This window comes from Gavialis gangeticus, unplaced genomic scaffold (genome assembly GCF_001723915.1).
Source record: "Gavialis gangeticus isolate Ggan-Ray unplaced genomic scaffold, GavGan_comp1, whole genome shotgun sequence".
Classification (NCBI taxonomy): Eukaryota; Metazoa; Chordata; order Crocodylia; family Gavialidae; genus Gavialis; species Gavialis gangeticus.
In genome coordinates this window covers 1,299,464-1,322,938 of record NW_017728960.1, presented here as the reverse complement: position 1 = coordinate 1,322,938, position 23,475 = coordinate 1,299,464, and the positions used below count along the sequence as shown (strand labels likewise).

The 23,475-nt window shown below is 59.9% G+C and overlaps 3 protein-coding genes across 6 annotated transcripts in view; 1 reads left to right on the top strand and 2 right to left on the bottom strand.

Moving 5' to 3' along the window:
• The first annotated feature begins 358 nt into the window (after window positions 1-358).
• On the top strand, window positions 359-5,116 carry RRNAD1 (ribosomal RNA adenine dimethylase domain containing 1). Its single transcript, XM_019519655.1, has 8 exons — window positions 359-1,251; window positions 1,413-1,534; window positions 1,774-1,975; window positions 2,084-2,146; window positions 2,581-2,724; window positions 3,044-3,786; window positions 4,222-4,406; window positions 4,504-5,116. Exons 1-8 carry the CDS (start codon window positions 856-858, stop codon window positions 4,629-4,631), a joined length of 1,983 nt encoding a protein of 660 aa, XP_019375200.1. The 5' UTR covers window positions 359-855; the 3' UTR covers window positions 4,632-5,116.
• Window positions 5,117-5,386: 270 nt separating this feature from the next.
• MRPL24 (mitochondrial ribosomal protein L24) lies at window positions 5,387-9,336 on the bottom strand. Of its 4 annotated transcripts, none has more exons than XM_019519947.1 (7): window positions 9,302-9,336; window positions 8,967-9,071; window positions 8,576-8,837; window positions 7,027-7,122; window positions 6,331-6,434; window positions 5,809-5,939; window positions 5,387-5,561 (listed from the first exon to the last, which is right to left on the bottom strand). In XM_019519947.1, exons 3-7 carry the CDS (start codon window positions 8,762-8,764, stop codon window positions 5,425-5,427), a joined length of 657 nt encoding a protein of 218 aa, XP_019375492.1. In that variant the 5' UTR covers window positions 8,765-8,837; window positions 8,967-9,071; window positions 9,302-9,336; the 3' UTR covers window positions 5,387-5,424. The 4 variants fall into 4 exon arrangements, with proteins under 4 accessions (XP_019375492.1, XP_019375543.1, XP_019375558.1 ...); XM_019519998.1 differs by having other exon boundaries at window positions 8,576-8,790; XM_019520013.1 differs by having other exon boundaries at window positions 8,576-8,790; window positions 8,970-9,071.
• A 1,727-nt stretch (window positions 9,337-11,063) lies between these two features.
• The window catches only part of HDGF (hepatoma-derived growth factor), a 14,925-nt gene continuing 2,513 nt past the window's right edge, over window positions 11,064-23,475 (bottom strand). Inside the window, exons 2-6 of the mRNA XM_019519533.1 lie at window positions 15,232-15,308; window positions 14,585-14,723; window positions 14,040-14,222; window positions 13,750-13,964; window positions 11,064-13,500 (exon numbers count right to left, since the gene is read on the bottom strand). Coding sequence (XP_019375078.1) covers window positions 13,494-13,500; window positions 13,750-13,964; window positions 14,040-14,222; window positions 14,585-14,723; window positions 15,232-15,308 — 621 coding nt within the window. The 3' untranslated portion in view covers window positions 11,064-13,493. The remainder of the gene's footprint in view (window positions 13,501-13,749; window positions 13,965-14,039; window positions 14,223-14,584; window positions 14,724-15,231; window positions 15,309-23,475) is intronic.

Here is a 23,475-nt window from a genome sequence, read left to right as displayed (position 1 = left end):
CCGGGCCCCGCACACCGGAAGCGGAAGTGGCGGCCTTGCGAGGACGGGCGCATGGTCTGAGAAGGGCAGAGTGCGCAAGCGCCGGGCGGGGTGGGGAGCAGCTGCGCATGCGTTGTAGGCTGTGACGCCACAGAAGGGACAAGTCTGCGCCTGTGTAGGGGGCCGCTGGTGGGGGAGCGCACGTGGTTAGAGGGAGAGGCGGGGAGGGCGTCTGCGCACGCGCGGCGCCGCGGGGAGATCATAGAGGCCGGCGGTGGTGAGTGAGTGCCCGGTGCTGCGGCCGCTCTAGGCCTCCGGCGGGCGAGCTCTATGGGCACACGGGGGCTGGGTGCAGAACAGCGCGGGTGCTATCATGGCAACGGGATGACGTCATTCCGGCGGCGCGCCACCCTGTGGCCATGATGTCTCAGTAGTGTCTGGCGGGGTGGGGGCTGATGATGTCATCTCCGTGTGGTGTCACAGTGTGATGTCCTCACAGTGCACTGGGGGTGATGTCATAGCATCGCATCACTGGCAGTGCATGCTGGGAAGCAGGCCGGTGATGTCACGTCAACATGGTGTCGCAGCCTGACTTCATTGCAGTTTCCAGTGGGGTGATGGCATAGTATGACATAGCTGCAGGGGCACCCTTTCGAGTAGGCTTGAGATGCCATATGGCTGTGATGTCAAGGCATGGCATCGTTGCGGTAGACTGTGGGGTGATGTCATACTAAGACATTGCTGCAGCGCACCCTGGCAAGGAGGCTTGTGATGTCATATCACTGCGATGTCACAGCATTGCATTGTTGCAGTACACCGTGGAGGTGATGTCATAGTATCACATTGCTCCAGGGCACCCTGGCGAGGAGGCTTGCTATGTCATACTACTGTGATGTCACAACCTGGCATCATTTCAGTGCGTGGTGGGGTGATGTCACACTACCACATGGCTGCTCTGCCTCCAGGGGAAGAAGCCTGAGCCTTGTCACGGCACTGAGCCCCTGGTGCCATCATGGTACCACGGGCTGTTACGGTGTCACCGCGGGAGGCGTGACATCACCACCAACAGACAGGTGCCCGCAGTGCCTCACTCGCGTAGGGCCCGTGCCCCTGCCAGCCCACGTCTGCTCTGTCTCCCTGCCCAGGACCCCTCCGCTCTCCCACAGCCCCATGGCAGCTCCCGACCGGCCCCTGTCCTTGGAGCAGCAGCTGGCAGCGAGCATCGCCCGCGTCCTCTCCCGCTATCACTTCCTCCTGGACTCCTTCGTCATCGTGAGTATGGTCGGGCGCACGCTTGGGGGAGGCTGCTCAGCTTGAAGCACAGGCCCTTGGGCCAGTCATGCCTCAGTTTCCAAGGCTGCCCATTCAGCTCGCAGGTGCCCTGAGCCAAGCACTGTCCCTCCCCATCCCCTTTTGTTTCTGCCTCCCTGCAGGAGTTTTTCACGAATGACCAGTGGGCAACATTGCCTCCTTCCTGGCAGGACGTCCTGGCTGATCTGCCCTCCCCGCAACTGGCTGCTCTGCTGCTGGAGAAGGCAAACTTGGAGGAAGCAAGGTGAGAAACGCACCACCCCCCCAGGAAGCAGGGCTTTCCTGGGCTCCTCAGCACAGGTTAGGCCCAGGCTTGAATCCACCAGTCGCCATGTCTGAATTCCCCGGTAGTTTCAATAGGATCTGAGCTGCCCCTTCTGCACTGGTACCTGCTGTTCCACCCCAGAGGGGGCTGCATTTCCTAGTCTGTTCAGTCCCTCGGAGGAAACAGGAAAGCCGATTCCTCCCATCTTGTCTGGACAGTTACAGCATGGTGTGGCCGCTGTCTTTGCTGGCCTTCAAAGCCACAGCACACGCCCTAGCGCTGCCCCGGGCACATTGCAGTGGGGCCAATGGCAGGCCTGAGGAGTTCCAGGAGAACCTGTGCCAGAGCGCCCGGCTCCACCCTGTCTTCCGCAAGCACGTCAAGCCCAAGAAGCAGCACGAGATCTGGCAGCTGGGCAAGGTGCGTGCCCGAGGGCAGCCACTCCCCTGCTGGGCCTCTGCTTGGCCCCAAGGGTCAGGCGAGGCATTCCTGGATCCCAGCTGACCCCTGGCCCCGTTCTCCCTCCAGCTGGTGAAGCGGCTGAGTGAGCTTGCCCAGTGCGACCACATCGTAGATGTTGGCTCTGGCCAGGTGAGTCCCCGGGACCCTGCTGCTGCCCCATGTTTTAGGTAGGGGCAACCGCAGGCCCCTTGCTGCAGCCAGCATGGGTTCCTCTCCTTCTGGGGCTTGATGTCCCCAGACTGTGGCTGCTGCTGGGATCTCCATGTGATGGAGATCTGAGATGCCGGTGGGGAGCAGCAGTTACCCCCACCTGGTCCGCTGGCTGCTGGCTCAGCAGAGACCTGGCCATGGCATATCCCTGCCTGGGAACAGCCTCTCCCTAGGCATTTCTTCCCCATGGTTCCCATGCCCAGGGCCCCAGCACTGCTGTACGGCCAGCCCCAGGCTGGAGGGGGAAGCCTGATCCCATGGGTGCCAAGAGCAGACTGGAAGAGTTTGGGGCATCCCAATCGCCAGGGGCCAAGAGCGGCACAGGGCTGAGGCTCTGTCTGCTTCTGGATCAGGGCCACCTGTCCCGCTTCCTATCCTTTGGCCTTGGCCTACCCGTCACTGCTGTCGAGGGCAACAAGCACCTGGTGGACACAGCGAAGAGGTTCGACCGGGAGCTGGTGCAGGCGCTGAAGAAGGAGCAAGCGCGGGGGGGCAAGGTACAGAGTGGAGAGGGAGGCAGGAGTCATGGGCGGCCACCCTAGGATGTGTTGGGCATCCCAGGTTCCCTGCCTGGCTGTGCACACCTCGAGCAAGTTGCCTTACCACCCAGTGCCTCAGTTTCCCCTCCTGCTGCCTGATGAGGTTGAGGGGCAAGGGGTGTCTCTGAGCGTGCACTGGGGGTTCTGGATGGGATCAGCAGGTGTTCTGGGCCTGCCAGTGCTTCCAGTAACACCCTAGTCCTGCAGGACCCCATGGTAATGGCAAACGAGCAGGCTAAAGGGTCACATTGATGATTCTCCCTCTCCTGCCCTGTAGGCTGTGCGGGAGCTGTCTCTCCGTGGCCCGAGCCACGTGGCAGGCTGGGTCGACCCCCAGGCACCGTGGCCAGAATTCCTCCTCCTGCTGCAGCCTGGAGTGGACATGAGCCACCCTCCTACAGCAGCCGCCTGCGCCGGCCCCCCATCCCTGGAGCCAGGGATGAGGACCCTGCCCATGGTGCTCAGCAGAGATGTGGCTCAGCCAGGTAGGGCCACAGCGGATCCCATGGGTGCCAGGAGCCACATAGGCACTGGTGTCCCCATTGGGCACCTCCAGGAGCCGAGCCAGCCAGCAGAGCATCCTCCAGCCCCAGGCAGGGTGCTGCTGACGGGTCTACATGCCTGTGGCGACCTCAGCGTGACCCTGCTCCGCCACTTTGTCCACTGTCCCCACGTGGCTGCCATCACCTCCGTAGCCTGCTGCTACATGAAGCTTAGCACCCGTGAGACCCCCGTCCCACCGGGCCTTGTCCTGCCACCCACTGTGCCCCCAGCCACGTATGGTTACCCACTGAGTGCCTGGGTGGCCGGGCTGCCAGGCCACACACTGTCCTACAAGGCCCGGGAGGGGGCCTGCCATGCAGCTGAGGACTATGGGCAGCGCCTGCGGAGCCAGAGCCCCGGGCTGCGGGCACACTGCTACCGGGCCGTGCTGGAGACCCTCATCCGTGCAGCCGACCCCAGCAAGCAGCGCCTGGGCGTGCAGACCATCCCTGGGGCCCACTGCCTCTCCTTCCACGAGTGAGTGACCCTAGGGAGTTGGGAATTTCCATGGCAGCACCTCTGCTAGCAGCCTAGCCAGTCACCAGGGCCTCATCCTGCATCCCAGGGGGGAGCTGATGAAAGGGGCCTCATTCAGGCTTGCGATGGGTTATGTCAAGGGCACATTCTCCCCCTTTAACAGATGGGAAAACCAAGGCAGGGGAGGGAAGACACCTCCACCCTGTGCTGTTTCATAGTAACACAATGGCTTCCTCCACCAGTCATGCCCAGTGATGCATTTGGGAGCCTACCAGACCCAGGGGCTGGAGCCAAGACCCCTGGGTTCTATCCCTCACCCTGCCACCAAGGCTTGCCCTGCAGCCAATTGGGCACAACAGTGCTGTCTGGGAGGGATGCCCACTCAGGAGGGGGAGCAGAGAGCTGAGCTGATGTAGTGGCACTGCTCCCTGGCAGGTATGCACGGCTGGGCCTGGCCCGCGTGGGACTGGACCCTAGCACCCCCCTGGATGTGGCCCATGTGGATGCCCTGCTGCGGCGAGAGCAGCAGGTGATTGCCTACTTCACCCTGGCACTATTGCTGGCCCCAGTGGTGGAGAGTCTCATCCTGCTGGACCGCGCCATCTACCTGCAGGAGCAAGGCAAGTGTGGGGGGAAGTGGGGCCCCTCCCTCCTGGCACAGCGGGCATCTGCCTCTCCAGGCTGGTGGTGTGACCCCCAGCTTGCTGTCTCTGGCAGGATTTCAGTGCAGGCTCATCCCCCTCTTCGACCCCCAGTTCTCCCCCCGGAACCTAGTGCTGGTGGCTGCCAAGGCCCAGTCAGCCTCAGCCCTGTCCACTCTGGTGGAGGACGATAGTGAGGGCTAGGCTTCATGGCTGGACTAGGGAAACACATGCGACTGGCTCTGGGGAGGAGCACAGGAGCCGTACAGCACCACACAGAGCCTCTGCCAGAAGAAAAGGGGGCTGGGTAAGCAGCAGGGTAAGACCTCGTGGTCCCAGTGAAAACCTGCACAGGAGCAGGATGGGACCCAGGCATTCACTGCCAGGAGCTCCAGGCCCTGCAGCCATGGGCACTTGGGCTCTTAACATGGCCTTGCCACCCCTGGAGGGCCTGCGTGGCCTTAGCTCCAGGGCCTGCTGGGCTGAGCTGGCAGCTGCATTCGCAGCCGGTAACCTATTATTTTCCAGTGCTGTGTCTGGAAGGAGATGGCTGAGCTCATGCTTGACACCATGGGCATGGCCCGAGCTCTGTGCCCATCCTCCTCTGCTTTGGGTCAGGCAGCTGATTTGTGATGCCTGTGCTCAGAGCTGCATCTGGTCCCCACAATAAAGGACTCACAACCCCTCTCTGGAAGCCTTCCGGGCTGTTACTGCAACACTGGGCAGTGGGATGCCTGTCCCCTCCACTGGTGCTAGCAGAGGGCAGCGAAGTGCCCAAGGACCATTGCCCCCACCTCCCCCTTGCCCCAGAGGCTTGGACCAGGTCCCTCCCACCCAGAGCTCCATTGTCCAGCCCCCCACCCTGCTCCAGGTCAGGGCAGTATTCACTACCTTGAAAGGGTTCAGCAAATACATGCTCATCCGTGTTCCTGTGGCTTAAAAAACAGGTCTTGCGGGTGGGTGTTTAGAAGAGAACGTCTTTATTACAAGCCTCGGCTCAGTACCAGAAGGACTTGCGGGCCCTGCGTGTCTCCACAATGCCCATGCGCTCCATGATCTCCTCCTCAAAGGTCTTCAGGGACGCCTTGTAGGTCTTGGCCAGAGCATCGTCCACTGAGGTGTCCTTGGGCCCATCTGCCCGGGGAAGAGTAAGGAGCGTGTTACACCCTGGGCTGCAGGGTGTGAGCCTGGATGCTATCAGTGCCCCATTGCATCCTCCAGCCCTTTGGCATCAGGGGGAAGCAGGTTGCTGGTAAGAGCAGCCCCCCCAAGATGTAGGCAGAGCCCTGCCGACTCAGGCAGGAGCAGCCCAGTGGCAGATGACTGTCCTGCTGTGGGCAGAGTAGGCCCCAGCACCGGGGCCACAGGGGGGAAGACTTACCAACCCACACCTCTGGCACAATACCATCCGGGTGCTCGACCTCAGGCAAAGGGATGATTCTACCCGTTCGCATGGACACCCGCACGCGCTCGCCCTCCTCTGTGTAGCGCCACTCCACCTCTGTCGGCTTCCTGGGGGTGGGATGAGCCATTCCATGGCAAGGATGGTTCAGGGCTGGACCGGAGCTCCGGGGGAGCAATTCCAGGAGACCCCACTTCCCTGCAACCACAGCCTCCTTCCCACCCCAGCCCCCTTGACCCCACACAGCTGCCCACTGCTGCAGCAGAGATCTCTTCCATTTGACTCCTGGTCTCCCACCCCTGGCTGCCAAAGCCTCAGGCATCATCCACCACCCCCAGTGGTCATCCAGCACCCTGCTGCACTCAGCACTGCACAAACACAGACCAGGACGGGGCTCATCAGGCTCCCCTCCAAGCCCTGCTTAGCTAGCGAGATCCCCTGCAGCACACACAGGGGGCAGGGGACCCAGGCAGAGCTGGCATGGGGTGAGACAGAGGTTACCTGTCTGCAGGGTCGATGAGGGTGACCTGTTGGAGCATCAAGGGTGCCTCACTGGGAATACACATGCCTGGGTAGTCGCCATATTTCCCTAAGAAGCGATAGTGCTGCGGATGGAGAACCAGGGTTCAAGCAAATGTGGCAGGACAAGTCTAGGCTTTACCTGCCCCAAGGGGGACAAGCCAAAGCCTCCAAGCCCTGGCACGGGGACAAGTCATCACAGGGAGGGGATGTATGAGGGGGTTTTGGTTGCATAGGACCCTGCATGACAGCCCTGGTACAGCCTGTTCTGGGGTGGGGCACTACCAGGGCCCTTGGGCAGTTTGTTTTGTGCCTGGGGGGAACAGCAGAGGCAGATTCAGAAGCATCACAGCTGGGGTCACCTGCACCTTTAGCCTGTTCTGCACCTAGGTCAGCTTAGACCTGCCCCCCTCTCCCCTGCCATGTATTAATAAGGCCCCCAGGGTTCTCCCATCCCATCTTGAGGGGCAAACAATCCTGCCCACCCTGCCCTGCTGAGGGCACAGAAAAGCCCCTGGAGAACCGAGTGGAGTGCTTTTCACCAGCCACCCTCCATACAGAATAGTGCTGCCAAACCCCTGAAGCCCAGCCAAACGAGAATCCCCACCAGCAGGGTGGGGGCTCTGACACACAGCAGGGCAAGCCCAGCTGCAGGAAGAAGAGCCCCCACCCCCTTACCACGTTCATGCCTTTCACAAAGATCCAGTGGCGGGCTCGGATGACCTGGCTCACCAGTCCTTGCTTCCCGGCATCCTTCCCCTTTAGGATCTCCACCTGGAGCCAAGCAGCCCCGTAAGTCACCCAGATGAGACCACAACCCAGAAATCAGCATGGGGGGGGGATTATATCACCAACCCTCATGTTACCACATTTGGAGGACAGGTCTGCCTTAGGCCATTTTGTATAACGGCATGAAATCAGCACGACTGTAATTTTGTGTTGCCGATTTCATAGAATCACAGACAATGAGGGTGGGAAGGGACCTCAGGAGGTCACATCTAGTCCAACCCCCTGCTCAAAACAGGACCAGCCCCAACTACATCATCCCAGCCAGGGCTTTGTCTAGTCAGGTCTTAAAAACCTCAAAGGATGGAGACTCCACCACTTCCCTGAGTAACCTGTTCCAATGCTTTACTACGCTCCTAGTAAGAAAGTTTTCCCTAATATCCAACCTAAACTTCCCTTGCCGCAACTTGAGCCCATTGCTCCTTCTGTCATCTGCCACCACTGAGAACACCCACTTTCCTGCTCTCCTGTTCCCTGGAGATGGGAGATACATTTTTCCACTGGTGCAAAGTCCAGGCAGTGGCATTAAAATGCATTTGGTGCCACAAACGAGTGCCCGGGCCAGGGCAGTGGGGAATCGTGAGCAGCTGGTGGATGGTTAGAGGTCCGAGGAAAAGCTGGAAAAGCACGGGTTTGTCAGTACAGAGAAGAGAAGACTAAGGGGGGATTTGATAACAGTCTTCAAATACCTGAAGGGAGATTCCAAAAGAGGTTGGAGATGGGCTTTGAGCAGGGGTTTAGACTAGATGTGACCTCCTGAGATCCCTTCTAACCTTCATTTTCTATGAATCTATGAGTCAAAGCCAACAGAGAAAAGTGGTCAATGTGCTGAATATACTGAGACCCATTTCTCTAGGCTCTGAAGACTACGTAGCTATGGCACGGGCATGGGGAGCTGTCAACTGTGCCAGCCAGGGTCTCTCTCAGGGCTGGAGGGGAATAGGTCCAGCAGGGCCTGCTGGCTGCAAATGCTCGGGAGAGCACGAAGATAGGCTTTTGTCTGTGGCTGCAGGGGACAGGACTCAAGTTGCAGCAGGGCAGCATCAGGTTGGAGATGAGGAGCTCCCTGACCCAGAGGGTAGTCAAGCACTGGAAGAGACCCCTGAAGAGGTGGTAGGGTCTCCATCCCAGGAAGGTTGGAGGTATGCTGGGCTGGGATGTTTTAGTTAGGGATGATCCTGCCTTGAAGAGGTGGCTGGACTGGATGTGACCTCACGAGGCCTCTTCCGGCCCCACTTTGACCCTACGATCTAGGGAAAAAGCCAAACCCACCAGCAGTTGCTAGTGAAGCTGTCAGACCTGGATGAAGCACTAAACCAGCTGTTGGCAGCTAGAGCAGCGAGACCAAGAGCTCAGAGCCACCTGGCAGGGGGTGAGGGGCCAGAGGAAGGCTCCTCTGGAAGCAGAGAGGGATGTGGGCAGCCCACATGCCACGACTCACCGTGTCACCCTTGAACACCTTCCAGTCCTCCTCGCTCAGCGGCTCCAAGATCAGCCTCCTGCGCCGCAGCCAGGGTGGGTTCCTGGTCTTATCAGCATAGGACCCGGGCCGGTGGGTGCCGTGGCGGTAGCCAGGTGGCAGCTTCGCTGTGGCCCCCGCGGTCATGGCGAGCAGTGCGGTCAGACGCATGGTGAACAGTCAGAGTGCACCAGGGCCTGGCACGGATGGGAACGAAGGGCACTAGGCAAGTCAGTGGACACAGCTGAGAAATAGGACCTAGGTATCCTGGCTCTGTCTCCAACTGCAAGGAGGAACCCCCCTCTCCAGGATCCAACCCCCCAGGCAGCTGCTCCTCTGCCAGAGCAGGGAACCCAGGCATCCAGGCTCTCACCACCTCTGTGCCAACTGTGAGGATGCAGTCTGGGTGTTAGATGGTGAACGAGAACCCAGGAGTCCTGCCCTCGCCCCTCCACTGCACCCTGCTCCTCCCAGGGACCTGGAAAGAGAGCCCAGGCGGTCTAGCAAGCAGATTCCCAGAGCTGCACTGACTCCCTGCCAGGGCCCCCCAGCCCCAGGTACGTGCAGCCACGGCCCCCTCCCCAGCCCCAGGTGCGTGCAGCCAAGGCCCCCTCCCCAGCCCCAGGTGCGTGCAGCCACGGCCCCCTCCCCAGCCCCAGGTGCGTGCAGCCACGGCCCCCGCCCCCCAGCTGGAGGCCCCCTTCTCACCTTGCTGTCCTCAGAACCCAACAGCATGGAGATACTGCCGCACTGCGTTCTGGGACTTGTAGTCCTTCCCCCCTTCCACCACCGCGATGCACCCTGGGAGCCTCATTCCTCACCTCCAGCGGGTCCCGCCGTGCGGCATGCTGGGACTCGCAGTCTTTTCCCTGGGGGGGGAATAGAGGCCGCTGTCTCAAGGCATGCTGGGAAGCGCAGTCCTCCCGCTCTCCCCTGGTGCATGCTGGGGAAAGCAAGCTGGCTCTGCAGGGGAGGCATGTTCCAAGCATGTGCCGCACGTGTGCATGGGGCGGGGCTCGCATTGCAACCCCCTCTTCCCCGGGGGCTTCCCAACACCAGGGCTCGGGCAGAGGTTGCACCGTGTGCACTGACTAGAGCAGGGGGGGCAGGACCCCCCCCGGGCTGCAGGGATGGGGGCCCATGCAGCACCGAGCAGCAGAGGAGCATCGTAGAGCGCCCCCCCCCAGGCCCGGCTGCAGCGTCCCGGGGCAGCACTGCAGAGCCGCCGCCTCCCGTCCCCTCCCCCGGCTGCGGGGCGTGCTGGGACTCGTAGTCCCCGGCCGGCCCCGGGCGCGCTTCCAGCCCCGCTCCATTTTCTCGCTCCTGCAGCCCCGGCTCCGCCGCCGCCGCCTCCGGCCGGGGGACGTGGGGCAGGCCTGGCAGGGCCCCCGGGGGCCAGCTCGTCCCCCTGCTCCAAGCAGGGCCAGCCCCAGCTGCAGCTCCCCCTCCCTGGTCCAGGTCTTCGCTGCCCTCCTTGATCCCGGAATCCCGGACTGCAGCCTGAGCCCTCCTTCTCCCCCCCCCCGCCCCCATCGAGATTAGCAGCTCCATCCTCTTTGCAAAGCACGATGTAGCTTCTCTATGGCCGTGCCCAGGGCGGAGGAGAGACGAGCAAGGCCGGCCCCGCTGAGAACAGCATGGTGGGAGCAGTGGGATTCCCACTCCTACCCCAAGTCCCGCTGCTCACGGTACAGGAGGGGACACGCTGAGCGTAGGAGGGGCCCAGAGGACCCCGGCAGATGGGGAGTCCTGAAGGGGAGAGCCCTTGTGTTACCCCAGATCCACTGACAGGCACGGGAAAAGAGACGGAGTTGGAGCATTAGTCTGAAGCCCAGGAGAAGGCAGGGTAGGGTTGCGCCTGATAGACTAACCAAAGCAGATATAGACACACATCTACTTTGCTTAGTCTATATATATTTATACATCTATATCCGTCTATCATATATATAAATAGGTATACAGTAAATAGATACGCGTGTGTGTATATCTACTTTGGCTAGTGTATATAGATACATACACATACTTTGGTTAGTGTATATACACATACAATACATATATACACACATACCTACTTTGGTCAGTGTACACACACATGTACATACATATATATATACAAATGTACATGCTCATATATACTTTAGTTAGTATACGCACACACACTTTGGTTAGTGTATACACACACACACATCCATACATGTATACACAAAGTGTACACCCCCCCCCCCCAAGGTTTTGTGTAGGGAGGCTCACTTCATCAGATCCTGTCCCAGGAAACTGAAACCCCCAGGAAGAGACACTTTGGACACCATCATAATAATCAACCTTTTATTGTCCTAGAGAGAACTGAAATCAGCTAGATTTTTTTATACTTTTCTTTTTCCTTTTTTTGTTTTTTGTTTTGTTTCCTGAACTATTCCAAAGCTAAATCCAGCCATAGTCTGCATCACCGCCTCCAAAAAGAGCCAAGGCAGGCGTGTCTGGGAGTTTATTTTTCTTTTTTCCTCCATATGTTACAAATTGTAATACGATTACATCACAGAGCGAGAAAGACTTGGAAAGAGAGAGAGGGAGAGAGAGAGAGAGAGATGGAGAAACCAAGGCGACATACCTGGCCCGAGAGGACAGCAAGAAACACAAGTTTAAAAATAAGCCAGACTACAAAAAAATCGTTAGCTAAAACAATTACTTTTCCAGCTAGTCACCATCATCCTGTGGGTGGTTTTTTTTTTTTTTAACTTTTAAATTTTTTTTATTAAAAACATTACCCTAAAAACTTCTCCCCCACACTTTTATTGTAATGTTTTGGTAAATATTCCCCAGAAGTGAAGGGCAAAGGGACTAACATGGATGCTGCTGCCTCTAGATAATTTCCCTTCGGTTTGTGGCTGGATAGGGGAGGCAGAAACCTTCCCCAGAGACATTTGCAACAGATGCTGAACGAGCTCTGGCTCCATCCCCTGCAACTGAGAGTACCATGGCTGCCATTTGGGGACCCATTTGGGGTCCCCAAATAGACTTGTCCCCTGGGGTCAGGCTTATGACCCCTGTGGGCTGGATTCTTGGTCACACATGGGCCTTAAAATGGGTGGATGTGGGTCTCGGAGCCCAGTCAGGGTAAACTGAGCTGTGGCCGTTCTCTGCTCCCCGGGGCCCATTGAGGGACGCGGGGAGCAACGCATGACTTAGAGCAACCCAAAGGCTGCTTTAAAATGATGCCTGTTGGAGCGTCCTGCGCTGTCGTGTTTCATTAGTGCACACGCGAGGTTCAGGGCCTGAGGAGCACAACCGTGCTCTGAACACCCCAGGTCTCTGCCTCAGAGCAGGGCAGGGAGGGCTCTGATGAGGGGTTTTACCTGGGTGCAGGGTGACAGAGAGCTGGACAGATGTGACGGGCAGAGAACCCAGGGATACCTTCGAGTCTCAGAGGGGCAGGGGGGAATCCCCATTAGGTGCTAAGATGGGCTTGCAAACGACTCCGGGGGCTGGCAGGGGTTGCAAGCCTCAGACCCTTGCTTTGCCTTTGGACCCTGATGTCTGGCTGGACCTGGACTGAGCTCTAAGACTTTGTTAGTGAAGGACATGGGAGGCAGGCCAGGGCTTCCCCCTTCCCTTTAAAAAAAAATTAAGAAAAACACAAGCCTTTTCATTTTTTTGGATCAGCCAGAGATATTTCCCGCCAGCTCCTTCCAGAAAGCGCCATCACGAGCACTCTGGGCTGGAATTCCAGTGAGAAACCTGCGTCGGGAGCTTCGCTCCTTCGCATCCAGCTGGAATTGCAGCACTGCAGCCAGAAAGGCAGCGACTCACCAGGGCACCAAGAATTCAGCTGTGATTTCACCACCCAGGGAGAGAACCTGCCTGCCAGGATCCCAGGGAGAGCATCGCCAGACTGGACCCAGTGCTAGATTGCAAGTCTGGTGTGGAGATGGGGGGTGGGGGTCACTAATTAAAACTCCCTGGGGACCTCCCTACAGCATTTCCAAATTGAATGGGGGTTTTTTTCTTGCAAGTTTCCAAAATTTTCCCCAAATTGAACTGCAGGTGGAAAAGCCAACTATTTTGCAGCCAAATGGACAGCCCCAGTGCTGCACTTTCCAGCTCTGCCTCTGCTTGGCCCCGTGACTGGAAGGGATGTTGGAAGAAAGGGGATAGCAAGCTGTCCCAAGGCGGGGGTGGCTCTGATCCGCCAGGAGCAGGCAATCTAAACAACTGTTTTGGGTGCTGGCTTTGTTTGTGATAGGGAGGGAACAAGACTGGCCAAAGGGGCAGCTCAGGGGACAAAGCCAGATGCAGGCTCTGTTTAAAAGAAGAGCCAGCAACAAATTGGGAGCTGGGGCATAGCAACCTCGAGGCTGCTGGGCACTGCCCTATGGGGCCTTGCAGTGGGTACCACCCCTTGCCCATGCCAGCAGCACATCCAGGCCCCTCCATATAGATGCAACTCATCCTGGACGTCGCAGAAACCCCTGTCCAACCACTCAGCCAGTCGCAACCGAGACAGGGAAGGACGGCAGAGAGGGTGACATCCGCCTCCTGCCACCCACCGTGGCTTGCCAGGGCAGTGCCGAGCTGCGGGGAAGAGCCCCAGAGAAAGCACCTCAGAGGGAAGTGATAGGCAGCGTGTTAAAAAGGCATGAATCGCATTTATTTCAAATCAATGGAGGAGCCCCCCTGAGGGATCACTAGTACAAGCAGGCGCCCTGTGGCGCGGGTGGGGTGCGGCGGGCAGGGGGATGGGGGGTTCTTCTTTCTTTCTTTCTTTCTTCTTCTTTTCTTCTTCTTTTTTTTCCAGAGTTGCAAGATGAGACGAGCTGAGGAGGACGAGACTCTTTAGCCCCCGGGGAGCCCAGCAGTAAAGGGGCAGGCCAGGACAGCAGCTTGGCTGGGGGAGGCCGGCCAGCTACGGGCTGCGGGAGCAGAGAGGATACAAGGAAGAAGGTTAATGGCAGTGAACATCCCTTCAATGTGTACAGTCCTGGCTCCTGGCCATGCACCTAGGAGGTCTCCCATCCAAAATGCAGTCTAGCCTGAGCCTGTTGAGCTACAGGAGCGGGCAGGCTTGCAGCCAAAGGGCTATGGGAGCTCCTGGCTCTTGCTGATGCCCATGCCCCCAATCCCATCAGGGGGCTGTGCCTGCCCTGCCCCGCTGGACTCACCTCTCCTTGTGATCTCTGATCTCCTCAGCAGTGGGGGCTTTCTCCTTCCCCTCAGGCTTGGCCTCCCGGGCGTCGGGGCCGTCGGCGGCGTCGCTGTTCTTTCCCTTCTCACCCTCAGGGGCACTGGGCTTCTGCTCATCCTTGGGGGCTTCCTCGTTCTCCACCTTCTTCTCTCCCTCGGGGCCCTCCACCTCCTTGGAGCGTTTGGGGGAGTCCTGCAGCGGGGCAGCCAGCTGCTAGCACTCCCCTGACCCATAACCCACCCCCCACCTCCCCTCCTCTCCCCTCACCTCCAGGGCATCCTCTGCTTTCCGCTTGATCCCAGCCTTCTCGTTCTTCTCCTTGGACTGCTCGTCGATCACCAGCTTGCCCTCCTCATCGCTGCTGCCCTCTGCATTGCCCTTCTTCTCACCATCGCCCTCCGGCTCTCGCTCCGGCTCAGCATCCCCGGAGCAGCTCTTCTTCTGGGTTGGCTGCAGAGGAGTGGAGACAAGGAACAGGAAGGTCAGCAGGGGTGGAAGGAAGGAAGCAAAGAGAAAGGGGGGTTATTTGCAGGGGCTGGGAGGTCGAGATGTTGCTCTGGGGCCCTTTACCTCGGCCCCGGACCCTGTCAGTATCTGGGGGTTAGGGGTGGCTGCTTCCTCTGATGCTTGGCCTTTGCTTGCAAAGCAGCTGGAAGCTCCTCAGCAGGCTCTCGACAGATCTAAATGCCCACGTAGCTCATGGGATGCATTGGGGAGTTAGAGTTAGGGTAGCTAGGAGTGGGGTAGCTGCAGGGGGGATTTCTTGGAGAAGGGCTAAGGCTGCTCCGGGGTGGGGGGGACCATGTGCACACCTGGTAGCCCGAGGCTTTGACGGTGGGGTTGTTCTCGATCTCCCAGAGGCCTTCGCTGAACCCTTTCCGCTTGTTGGGCTTCCCAAACTTCTCCTTGCACTCCTCATAGGGGAACAGGTCCTTGGGGCCCAGGAATGCTCTGCAAGAGGGAACAGGAGGTGAGGCCCACAGCCAGAGCAGGGCGCAGAGGGGGAAACTGAGGCAGGACGGGTAGAAGCAAGGGGCATCTCAGGGGCCCCTACGCCCCCATAAGGACCTCAGGAGCAGAGACAAGGGGGCTCCCATGGAAGAGGCCTCACTCCTTGTTACAGCCCGCATGGGATCTGAACCCCAACCCTGGGACCAGTGTTGACCCCACCCCAAAGTCAACGGGCACCGCGGTCATAGGCTCCCTCCCCTATGCACAGCCACGTGTGTTACATGGGCATGCGGGTACACTCCCTTTCCCTTCCAGACATGTGCACACAAGTGTTCCCTTCCCACTTCCTGTGCACAAAGGCATGTTCCCACCCTGACACACATAGGCGTACATGTGTTACATGGGCACACGCATGTTACTGGTGCACACAGCTTCACCCCCCCCCCCACACACATATAAATACACACACACACACGCACACACCCTCCCATGTGTGGCCCCTACTCACGTTTCATGGGTCCCGAAGAAAAAGACTTGGTATTTATTGGAGGAGGATTTCACGGCAGCTTCCGGCATCTCATCGATCTGTTGGGGGAGGGATAGAAAGTGTTGGGTGCAGGGAGGGTCAAAAAGGAGAAAGCCTTATTGCCCCCAACAACCCTCCGTCTTCCCCCAGAGCACAGTCCCAGACCTAACCATGGGCATGGGGTGACATGCCAGGCAAACCTGCTTTGGAGGACCAGGCTACGGACCCTGCCAACCCAGAATGTACTGTCTTGATCGCTGCCAGGGGGTCCCAGCTTGCATGTCCTGCCAGGCTGCATGTCCCCACTGAGGCATGATGGGATAACTGCACATGAAGGATAGCAGCAAGGTACCAGGCACTGTACAAACGCAGTGCCTGAAGGACAGTCCCTTCCCCACCGGGTCTGGGATGAGGGGAGAAGGGAAGCTGTGCTGGAAACCTTCTAGCAGCTACTGCCCAATACAGGATCCCCCACTCCTGATGGGTGTGCAGAGCTGGGCGCTGCACCCCCCATTTGCATGGCTGTCTGCACCCATGCAAAGGGGGTGTGAAGAAAGGAGTGCCGAAGCAAGAGCATTGGTATTTCGCTAGTGCCAAACACCTCCAGCCGGCAGTACTGAGAAGGAAAAAAAGCTGGAGGGGTTGAATAGTTGAAATCCTCTCCACACACATGCAAGCCCACACACAAGCATGCACTCGCATATACACATAACTATGCAGAGTCATGCACGTGTGCACACATGCATGGACACATGCACACAGGCCCACACACAAGTATGCATACTTGTTGCTCTGGGGCCCTTTACATGTGTGTCACATGCACACATATACCCATGCAGACACGCACATGTGTGCACATATGCACCGATACATTCACATGCACACATGTACACACACAATGCACACCACTGCAAATATATACAGGTACACACACACAGAGAAAGTTAGTGCTGGAAGGGACCTCAGGAGGTCACATCTAGTCCAACTCCCTGCTCAAAGTAGGACTAATGCATGTACACACACAAATGTGCACACATATACGCATGTAGGCACACACACACATGCATATATACACACACATGCATCAGTGTGCACATGCACCAGATTGCATTCACACACACGCTAGGATGCATACATGCACATGTACATGCACACACCCGGATGTACCCATACACATGTATACACTGGCATGCACACACACACATGCATGTACGCACGCGCACACAGCACAAAAGAGCTCCCAGGGCCTGTGGCCATCTTCCTCCACCTCCTGCTGGTCACCATCCCTCCCCCATCACCAGTGAGCTCCCTGGCTCTCCATGATGCCAGCTAAAGACACAGCACCGGGGCCTCGCTCTGCCCCCCCAGACCCTTCTCCAAAGGGACGACCGTGTTTTCCCCCCCGCCCCGCTGCAGCGCAAGAGCCCGGCGAGGATTGGCGCGTTCCCAGCCAACCGTAAGCTCTTGTCTAGACCAGCTCAGACAGATTTAGCTCAGTGCATCGCCGGCCCAGCTCGCCCAGGCACCGCTCGCAGGAATGTTGCCCCGTCCAGGCAAGAACCGTGAACCCCGGGAGAGGGGACGGCAAAGCTCGGAGCAGAGCCCCACACCCCTGCTCTCCTGCTCATCCCCCCCCCTGCAATTTCCACTTCTTTGGTTGCATTGTGATTGCCCACGTGGGCGTGAGCTGCAAGACCCGTGGGCCGGAGGGAGCCTGACACGCCATGGGACCAGCCTCGCTGCAACCTAGCCCCAAACCGAGGGGGAAGGGGCTGCTTCAGATGCGAGCTCCATGCCAGGTTTCCCCTCCCTGGCCACGGAGTGGAGCAGGAGCCACCGAGTGGAGCAGGAAGTAAAGGCTGGCCAGCTGCATGCTGCCTTGCAATGCCGCCATCTCCCCCTGCCACGCAGAGGGAACCCTGCAAGAGAGCCATAGGCGGGAGCTGGACCAGTTCCCTGCCTGCCTTGTTCAGCATGAGGAAGACATAAGAACAAGTGCACACATGGCCACACACACACGTGCAGCACATGCACATATGTGCAGCACAGGTGCGCACGTGCATGCACGCACGTGCATATGCGTGCACAAGCCCCCTTTGCAGTCAACAGCACATCCGTGCTGCAATCAGTCTGCCCTCCTCCCCATCCAACCACCGTCCCACCCCAGCTGCGCAAGGCAGAGGTGACTGCCCTGCCTACGTCCACGGCCGAGCACACGCAGGCTGGGTCTGCCAGCCGGACCCTACCTCTGGTGCTCATCGGATTGCATGGGTGGACCCGGCCTCGGTTATCCCCCTTACTCCCCGCAGGATGCTTCTGACCAGGGGTTGCAAGCACAGAGTTTGCAAGCAAACCCCCTGGGGGTGGGGACTAGGGACCAAAACCAGCAGCAGGGGCAAGGGTTACATGCTAAGAAAACTTTGGGGGGTCTGCTCTGCCCCAGGCCTCAGGGACAGAGGATGCACTGGTGGAGGTCTCCTGACCCTGGCGGCGGTACCCAGGATGGCACCAAGGCCAGGCGGGCAGGCCCAGGCTCCCCTCCCCCTTCCCGGCAGCTGGGAACACGACACCATGACACAGAGAAATTCCTCTCTGGCTCTGCAGCCGGGGCCGGGGCTGGGGCTGGGGGGTGCGATACGAACGAACAATGCCGCTTTTCCACTCCAGCGCAGATCAAAGGCTCAGGGGGGCTGGGGGTGGGCAGAGGGAAGGGATAAATCCTCCTTAATCACCCCCATGGCAGCGCCTCCCCCCATCCCCTTGGTGTGTGCGGCAGAAGGGAGGCAGGTGGGAGGGGGAAAGAAAGGGTTAATTGTAATCCGACCTAGGTGGGCAAGAGCAAGGGGCAGCAAGGGGCAGGGGGGCTAGTGGTTAGAGGGGGAGGGGGCTGGGAGGCACAGCCTGGGAGGGGAGGCAGCAGGGGGGACTGGATCAAGCAAATGGAGGCAGGAAGTGAAATGCCCCCCCACTTCCCACCAGCCCCTGCCCCAGGGTAACTCCAAGTGTGGATGCTCTTATCCTGGGATAAGGCAGCTAGTGAGGCGTTGGGTGTGGTGTTACTGGGGGCAGCTGGAGGGGCTGGGCCGAGGCCGGCATGCACACTTGTGCGCGCGCGCACGCACGCACACACACACACAGCATCTGCCCCTCCACCACACACGCCATCTCACCAGGGGCCATGCACCAGCTTCCCATACACCCACAGCAGCCCCCTGCCCAGACATGCACACCCATGTACACACACACAGCCATTGTGTGCTACGGGGCCTCCACCCTCTCTGGGCCTGGCCCCAGAGATAACCAACGTCTCTCCCACCCAGCTCCAGCTCTGTGGCTCCCCACCCTGCTGCCTGAGTGCCCTTGACACTGAAAAATTCAGGCTCCATCCAGCCAGGCTGGCCCTTGCGTCCCCCCCCACCAATTTTGGTCCCAGGCTCTGGGGACACCAGATAGATGCACAAAGCTTTGCTGCCCAGGAAACACCCCGCCACCCAACACCTGCCCCAAAGGGACCATGCAGCAGCTCTGTGCCAGGGAGAGCTCAGCCCCAGGTGGGCAAGGGGATGGCAAGCCTTTGTGGCAAAGCCTGGGTGCCAGATCCACTTCTACCCTGAAGACCCCCCGCCCCTCACTGGCCAGGGTCCACCTGAGCAGCAGGGCCGGGCAATACCTCCCTACCCTGGTCCCTGTAGCCCATCTGCCCAGGCACGGGGGCTCTACCTGGGGAGGGAGCAGCACAGGCAGCCCCTGCCCTCAGGGACAAGGATGCTGTGGGGACACAACCCCAGAGACAGGAATAAAGCCAAGTGCCCCCAACCCCATCCTCGCCCAGAGCTAAAGAGAACAAGGCTCCTGTGCCCAAGAAGCAGGGCCCCCATCTCGCCTCTCTGCCACCTGCAGAAGCAGGTGCCAATGCCCTGGGGGAAGCAAATTCATTCAATTCTCAAACCAGAAGCAATCTCCAAGCCCCCCCTCCGGCCCTGCTGCGATTTGGGGCTCTCTCGGGCACCGGGCTCCAGACTCTATCACTGGGCACCCCTGCATGTGGCCATGCCAATCCCAGATCACAGTTAATCCTGTTTGGGGATGAGGAGGCGGGTTGAACCTGCCAAGGCATCCAGCGCCCTTGGTCTGGCCAGCTCCAGCTGCTTAAACTCCAAAAGAGCAGGACCCCAAGTCTGATTGTGCAGTGCCTCAGTTTCCCCGCACTGTAAAATGGGCCTTGAGGCTCCCTAGCAGGGGTACCATGAAAGTCAAGTCCCCCTCTCCCTAGCCTGGCACATGCAGCAGCTGGACAGAAACCAGCTCCATCATGTACAACTCCCCACTCCTCTGTGACCAGCCCCAAATTTCAGCCTGAACACTGCAGCTGCCAGCCCCAGACAGAGCAAGACCCAGGGCTCCCTGGGGAGGACTCGGTTTCCCAACGGTTGGGCCTTAAAATAATCCAGACTGCTCCCAAGCGCAGATGGGGTAGGAAGCAAACAGAAGCCACCTGCCTCCGGGATGCCTGGGGTCTAGCCATGCTCCGCTGCTGACTCTCAGGCCAGCCACGCTCACCACCCCTCGTGCCTCAGTTTCCCCAGCGGCCCCTAGAGAGGCAGACAGGAGAGCCCAGGAGCCCTGGGCATTGGGGCACAAGCCATTTCAGGAGAGGCCAACGGGCACAACTGACAGGAAGCAGCTGTGCAAGGGTTTCGCCCCCATGCAGTTGTGGGGGCAGGCACACCCCAGAGGGGATCCTGGAGGACCCACTTCCCTGGGCATCAGGGGTATGCAGCGTCCGTGTGCCCACAGTGAACCGGGCCAGGTGGGAGCAGATGTGCCAGGCGCCATGTGACCAGGACACACGGCCTCCTGCCTTGAAACACGAGGAGGAAGGGAGCAGGTGCCGGGCGCTGGGCTAAGCCGATTAGGGCAGCCGGCATTGGCAGAGGTTCCCAGGGACACTCAGAGGCCAACGGGGCAGGGAGGGGCAAGGCCCCCAATTCCCCCCAGCAGCGGGTTCATCCAGCCCCCTCCCACAGTCTCCAGCTCGAGCCCCTCCCTGCAAAGCCAGGGAGGTGGAGGAGGATGAGCAAAAGGGGGAAACTGAGGCACAGAGCTGACTTTTGTGACTTTGCCAAGAAAGTGGAGGCAGGGCCAGGCATGAGCCCATACCCAGGGGCTGGGATCCGGCCCAGCTCCAGGCAGGAGGGAGTAGGGCGAGTCCTTGGCCCCTGTGCCAGCTCGGTGCTGCCCCCGCACGGCCCCTGCCAACCCTGACCTCTCCCAGCCTTGCCCCCAGCTCTGCCCCCCAGGAGGCTCGGTGGGTGGAGATGCCCTGTTAAACCCAACACAGGCAGAAAGGTGGGGGGCCCTGCTTGGCAACAGGGAAACCCCCCTCTGCTACTGCCTGCGGCCCCCCCCAAGGGGCAGCCCAGGCTGGCTGAGCCGGCAGGAAACACTGCACGGGAGCGGGAGCCAGGCCAAGGCCGCCCCAGTGCCTGCCCGGCCTCCTTCCGCCCGCCCGTGACTCAGCGCGGGGAGGGCCGTGACTCAGAGCCCAGCAGGCCAGTGCAGCTCTTAAGCAGAACGAGGCGCCATGGAAGCGCCAGGAGGGCCCCGGGGTGCCGTTCCCCTGCCCTGTGCGATGCAAAGCTCACAGCTTCCCCAGGAACAGGGGTTTGCAAAGGGGGAAACTGAGGCAGAGGTGGGTGGAGCTCCTTGAAGCACTAGGGAGGAGGAGGAGAAGCACGGGGCTGAAAATTACAGCTCTGGGCCAGACTCAGGAGTCTGGGGGTCCCCCAGCAGCTCCTCCACGCTGAGGATAGATATTTTTGTACAGCGCCAAGCGCAAAGGCACCAGCTGGAACTAGGCCCCACGGCAAACACTGCAGGCACACGCTGCTGCTTCCTCAAGGGAGCACTGCCACTGCTCACCTGTGTGTCCTGGGCCTCATACTGCCCCCACCCTGGGGAATTCACCCATCACACAGGGCATGGGTGCTGCTTCGTGCTGAACACTGGATTTGACCCATGACCCCGATCCAAAGGGGTCCACCCCACCTGGACTGGCTTCCCAATGCCCTCTGCAGCCCCTCCAGCTAGCCAGAAAGTCTGTCCTCCTCTCCAGCCTTAGTTTCCCCTGCTGCAGCTGGAGCCCATTGCTTGTAGGCCTATCCCCTGCAGCCACAGGGAAAAGCCCATCTCCCTCCTCTGTAACTGCCCTTCAGGGACTTGAAGACTGATCAATGCCCACCCCCTCTGGCCTTCTCTTCCTCACCCTGATTTTTCCAGGATTTCCGGTGTCTGACCAGGCCTCCCTGCAGCCGCCGGCCTCAGCACGGGTCTGGCTTGCCCCACCTGCCCAGGGCTGGGTGCTTTGCAAACCCACACCTGCCTGGGGGAACGGCAGAGACTGGATCCTGGACCGAGAAGCCTGGACCTACCTCCCCGGGGGCATCTCCCCTACAGAGGTGGATCAGGTGTCCGGACCCTAGCACCTGGCAGGGGCATCCATGCAGGCTGCATCTACCTGCCCAGGGTTTGGCCCGATAAACTGAGGCCAGAAACTGTTTGTTCTCACCAGCCCCAAGGCCTGGAGACGGGGCCTTGTCCTCTTTCTGGACTGACCCAAAGGCAGCGGCAGAACCCCAGCATCCTGCACAACCCGCTAGGCCATGCAGCCCCCAGATGGAAGCTCCTTTGTGCAGCAGGGGCCTGAGCGTGGCTGAGACCCCCATGAGCACCAGGACCCTGGGGTGCTGGCAAGGAGCAACCAGGCGGCAGGGACTTTGCCCAGGCGGGGCCCCAGCACAAGACCCAAGGGGGGGCCCAGGCATCTTTCTCCCCAGGGGTCACGGCAGCCTCGGGAGGGGGGCAAAGTCCTCACACCCAAGCATGCACAGCCATGCGTACACCAGCCAGCTTCTGCTGTAGCCCCCAGGGCAGGCACGGGTGTCCCCCGGGGCCTGGACGGCTCTAGGCCGCACCACCCCGGGGCTGTTGGGGGAGGGAAGTGAACACCCAGACTGGACCCTGCCCCTGATGCCGGACTTTGCACCAACCTGGAGACTCTGCCCCCTACTCCATAGGCAGTTGGGCTGGACTGGGGGAATTGATGCCTGCCTGGAGCCTGGGTTTGGCGCCTGGCTCTGCCACTGATTCCCTGGGGGACCCTGGGCAAGTCCCCCCCCCACCCAGCCCCAACTGCACAGGGAAAAACAGCAGCCTCAGCTGTACTGGGAGGCACGTGGGCACCAAGCCGGGACTGGAGGGGCTGCTTTGCACCATGCTGGGGCTGGCAGGGCCCAGCACGCTGCACCCGGCCTCCAGTTTCATAGGGGAGAGGGAAAACAATCCCACCAAGCATCAAGAGCCCTGCTTTCCCCAGTGCCCACTCCCGAGAGAGGCTGCAGCAACAGAGTCACCTGGGTATTACCCCCCAGGAAATCTGGGCCCCCCCAACCCCGCACCTTTGCAGGCCCCTACGGAGAGCACACAGCACCCCCCCCCACCCCATGCAGGGGAAGACCCTGATGCCAGCACAGGACAGGGGAACAGTCTCCAGGGCTGGGGGAGCTGCAGGGCACTGCAGGGCCGGGGGCTTTTGCCCAGGCAGGGGGAGCTTCAGCGCTTTCCAGGCCGCGCCAGAAAGAGGCGGGCAGGCAGGGAGGGAGGGAAGCCCGCTGGCACCTGGGAGCCAAGCTGCAGATCCTCCCCTTCCCCCTCCCCTTCGCCGCCAAAACCCTATAAACCAAACAAAAGTGATTCAAACCCGGGAAGAGAAGGGGCGGGGAGGGGGGCCGGGGAGGTGCACAACCACCTCCAGGATTCCCAGCCACGCAGGGCCCTTTGCAATCCTCCTTCTCCTTCGCCATCACTTTCCTTTGCAGCCTGAGGGGAGGCCAGAGGGGGGGTCTGTATGGAGGTGGAAGGGAGCATGGAGAAGGGGGGTGTGGACTGAAACACTCCAAGGAAATTTTAAACTGCATCATCAACCGCTTAAAAATAACCAGCAATGTCGCCATCACCCGTCTCCTGCCCAGGTCTTAAAGTGCCAGCCTGGGTGGCAGCGGAGGGGAGGGCAAGGCCCCCCCAGGGTCCCTCCCGGATCCCCCAATCCTGCTCCCCAGGATGCCGGTTTGTGTCCGAATGCAGGCCAGGGCCGAATCAGGCTACAAGGACACAGGTCCCCAGTGCCAGCTGGTGCCAGGGCCCGGCCCAGCCCCCCCCCCCCCCCCC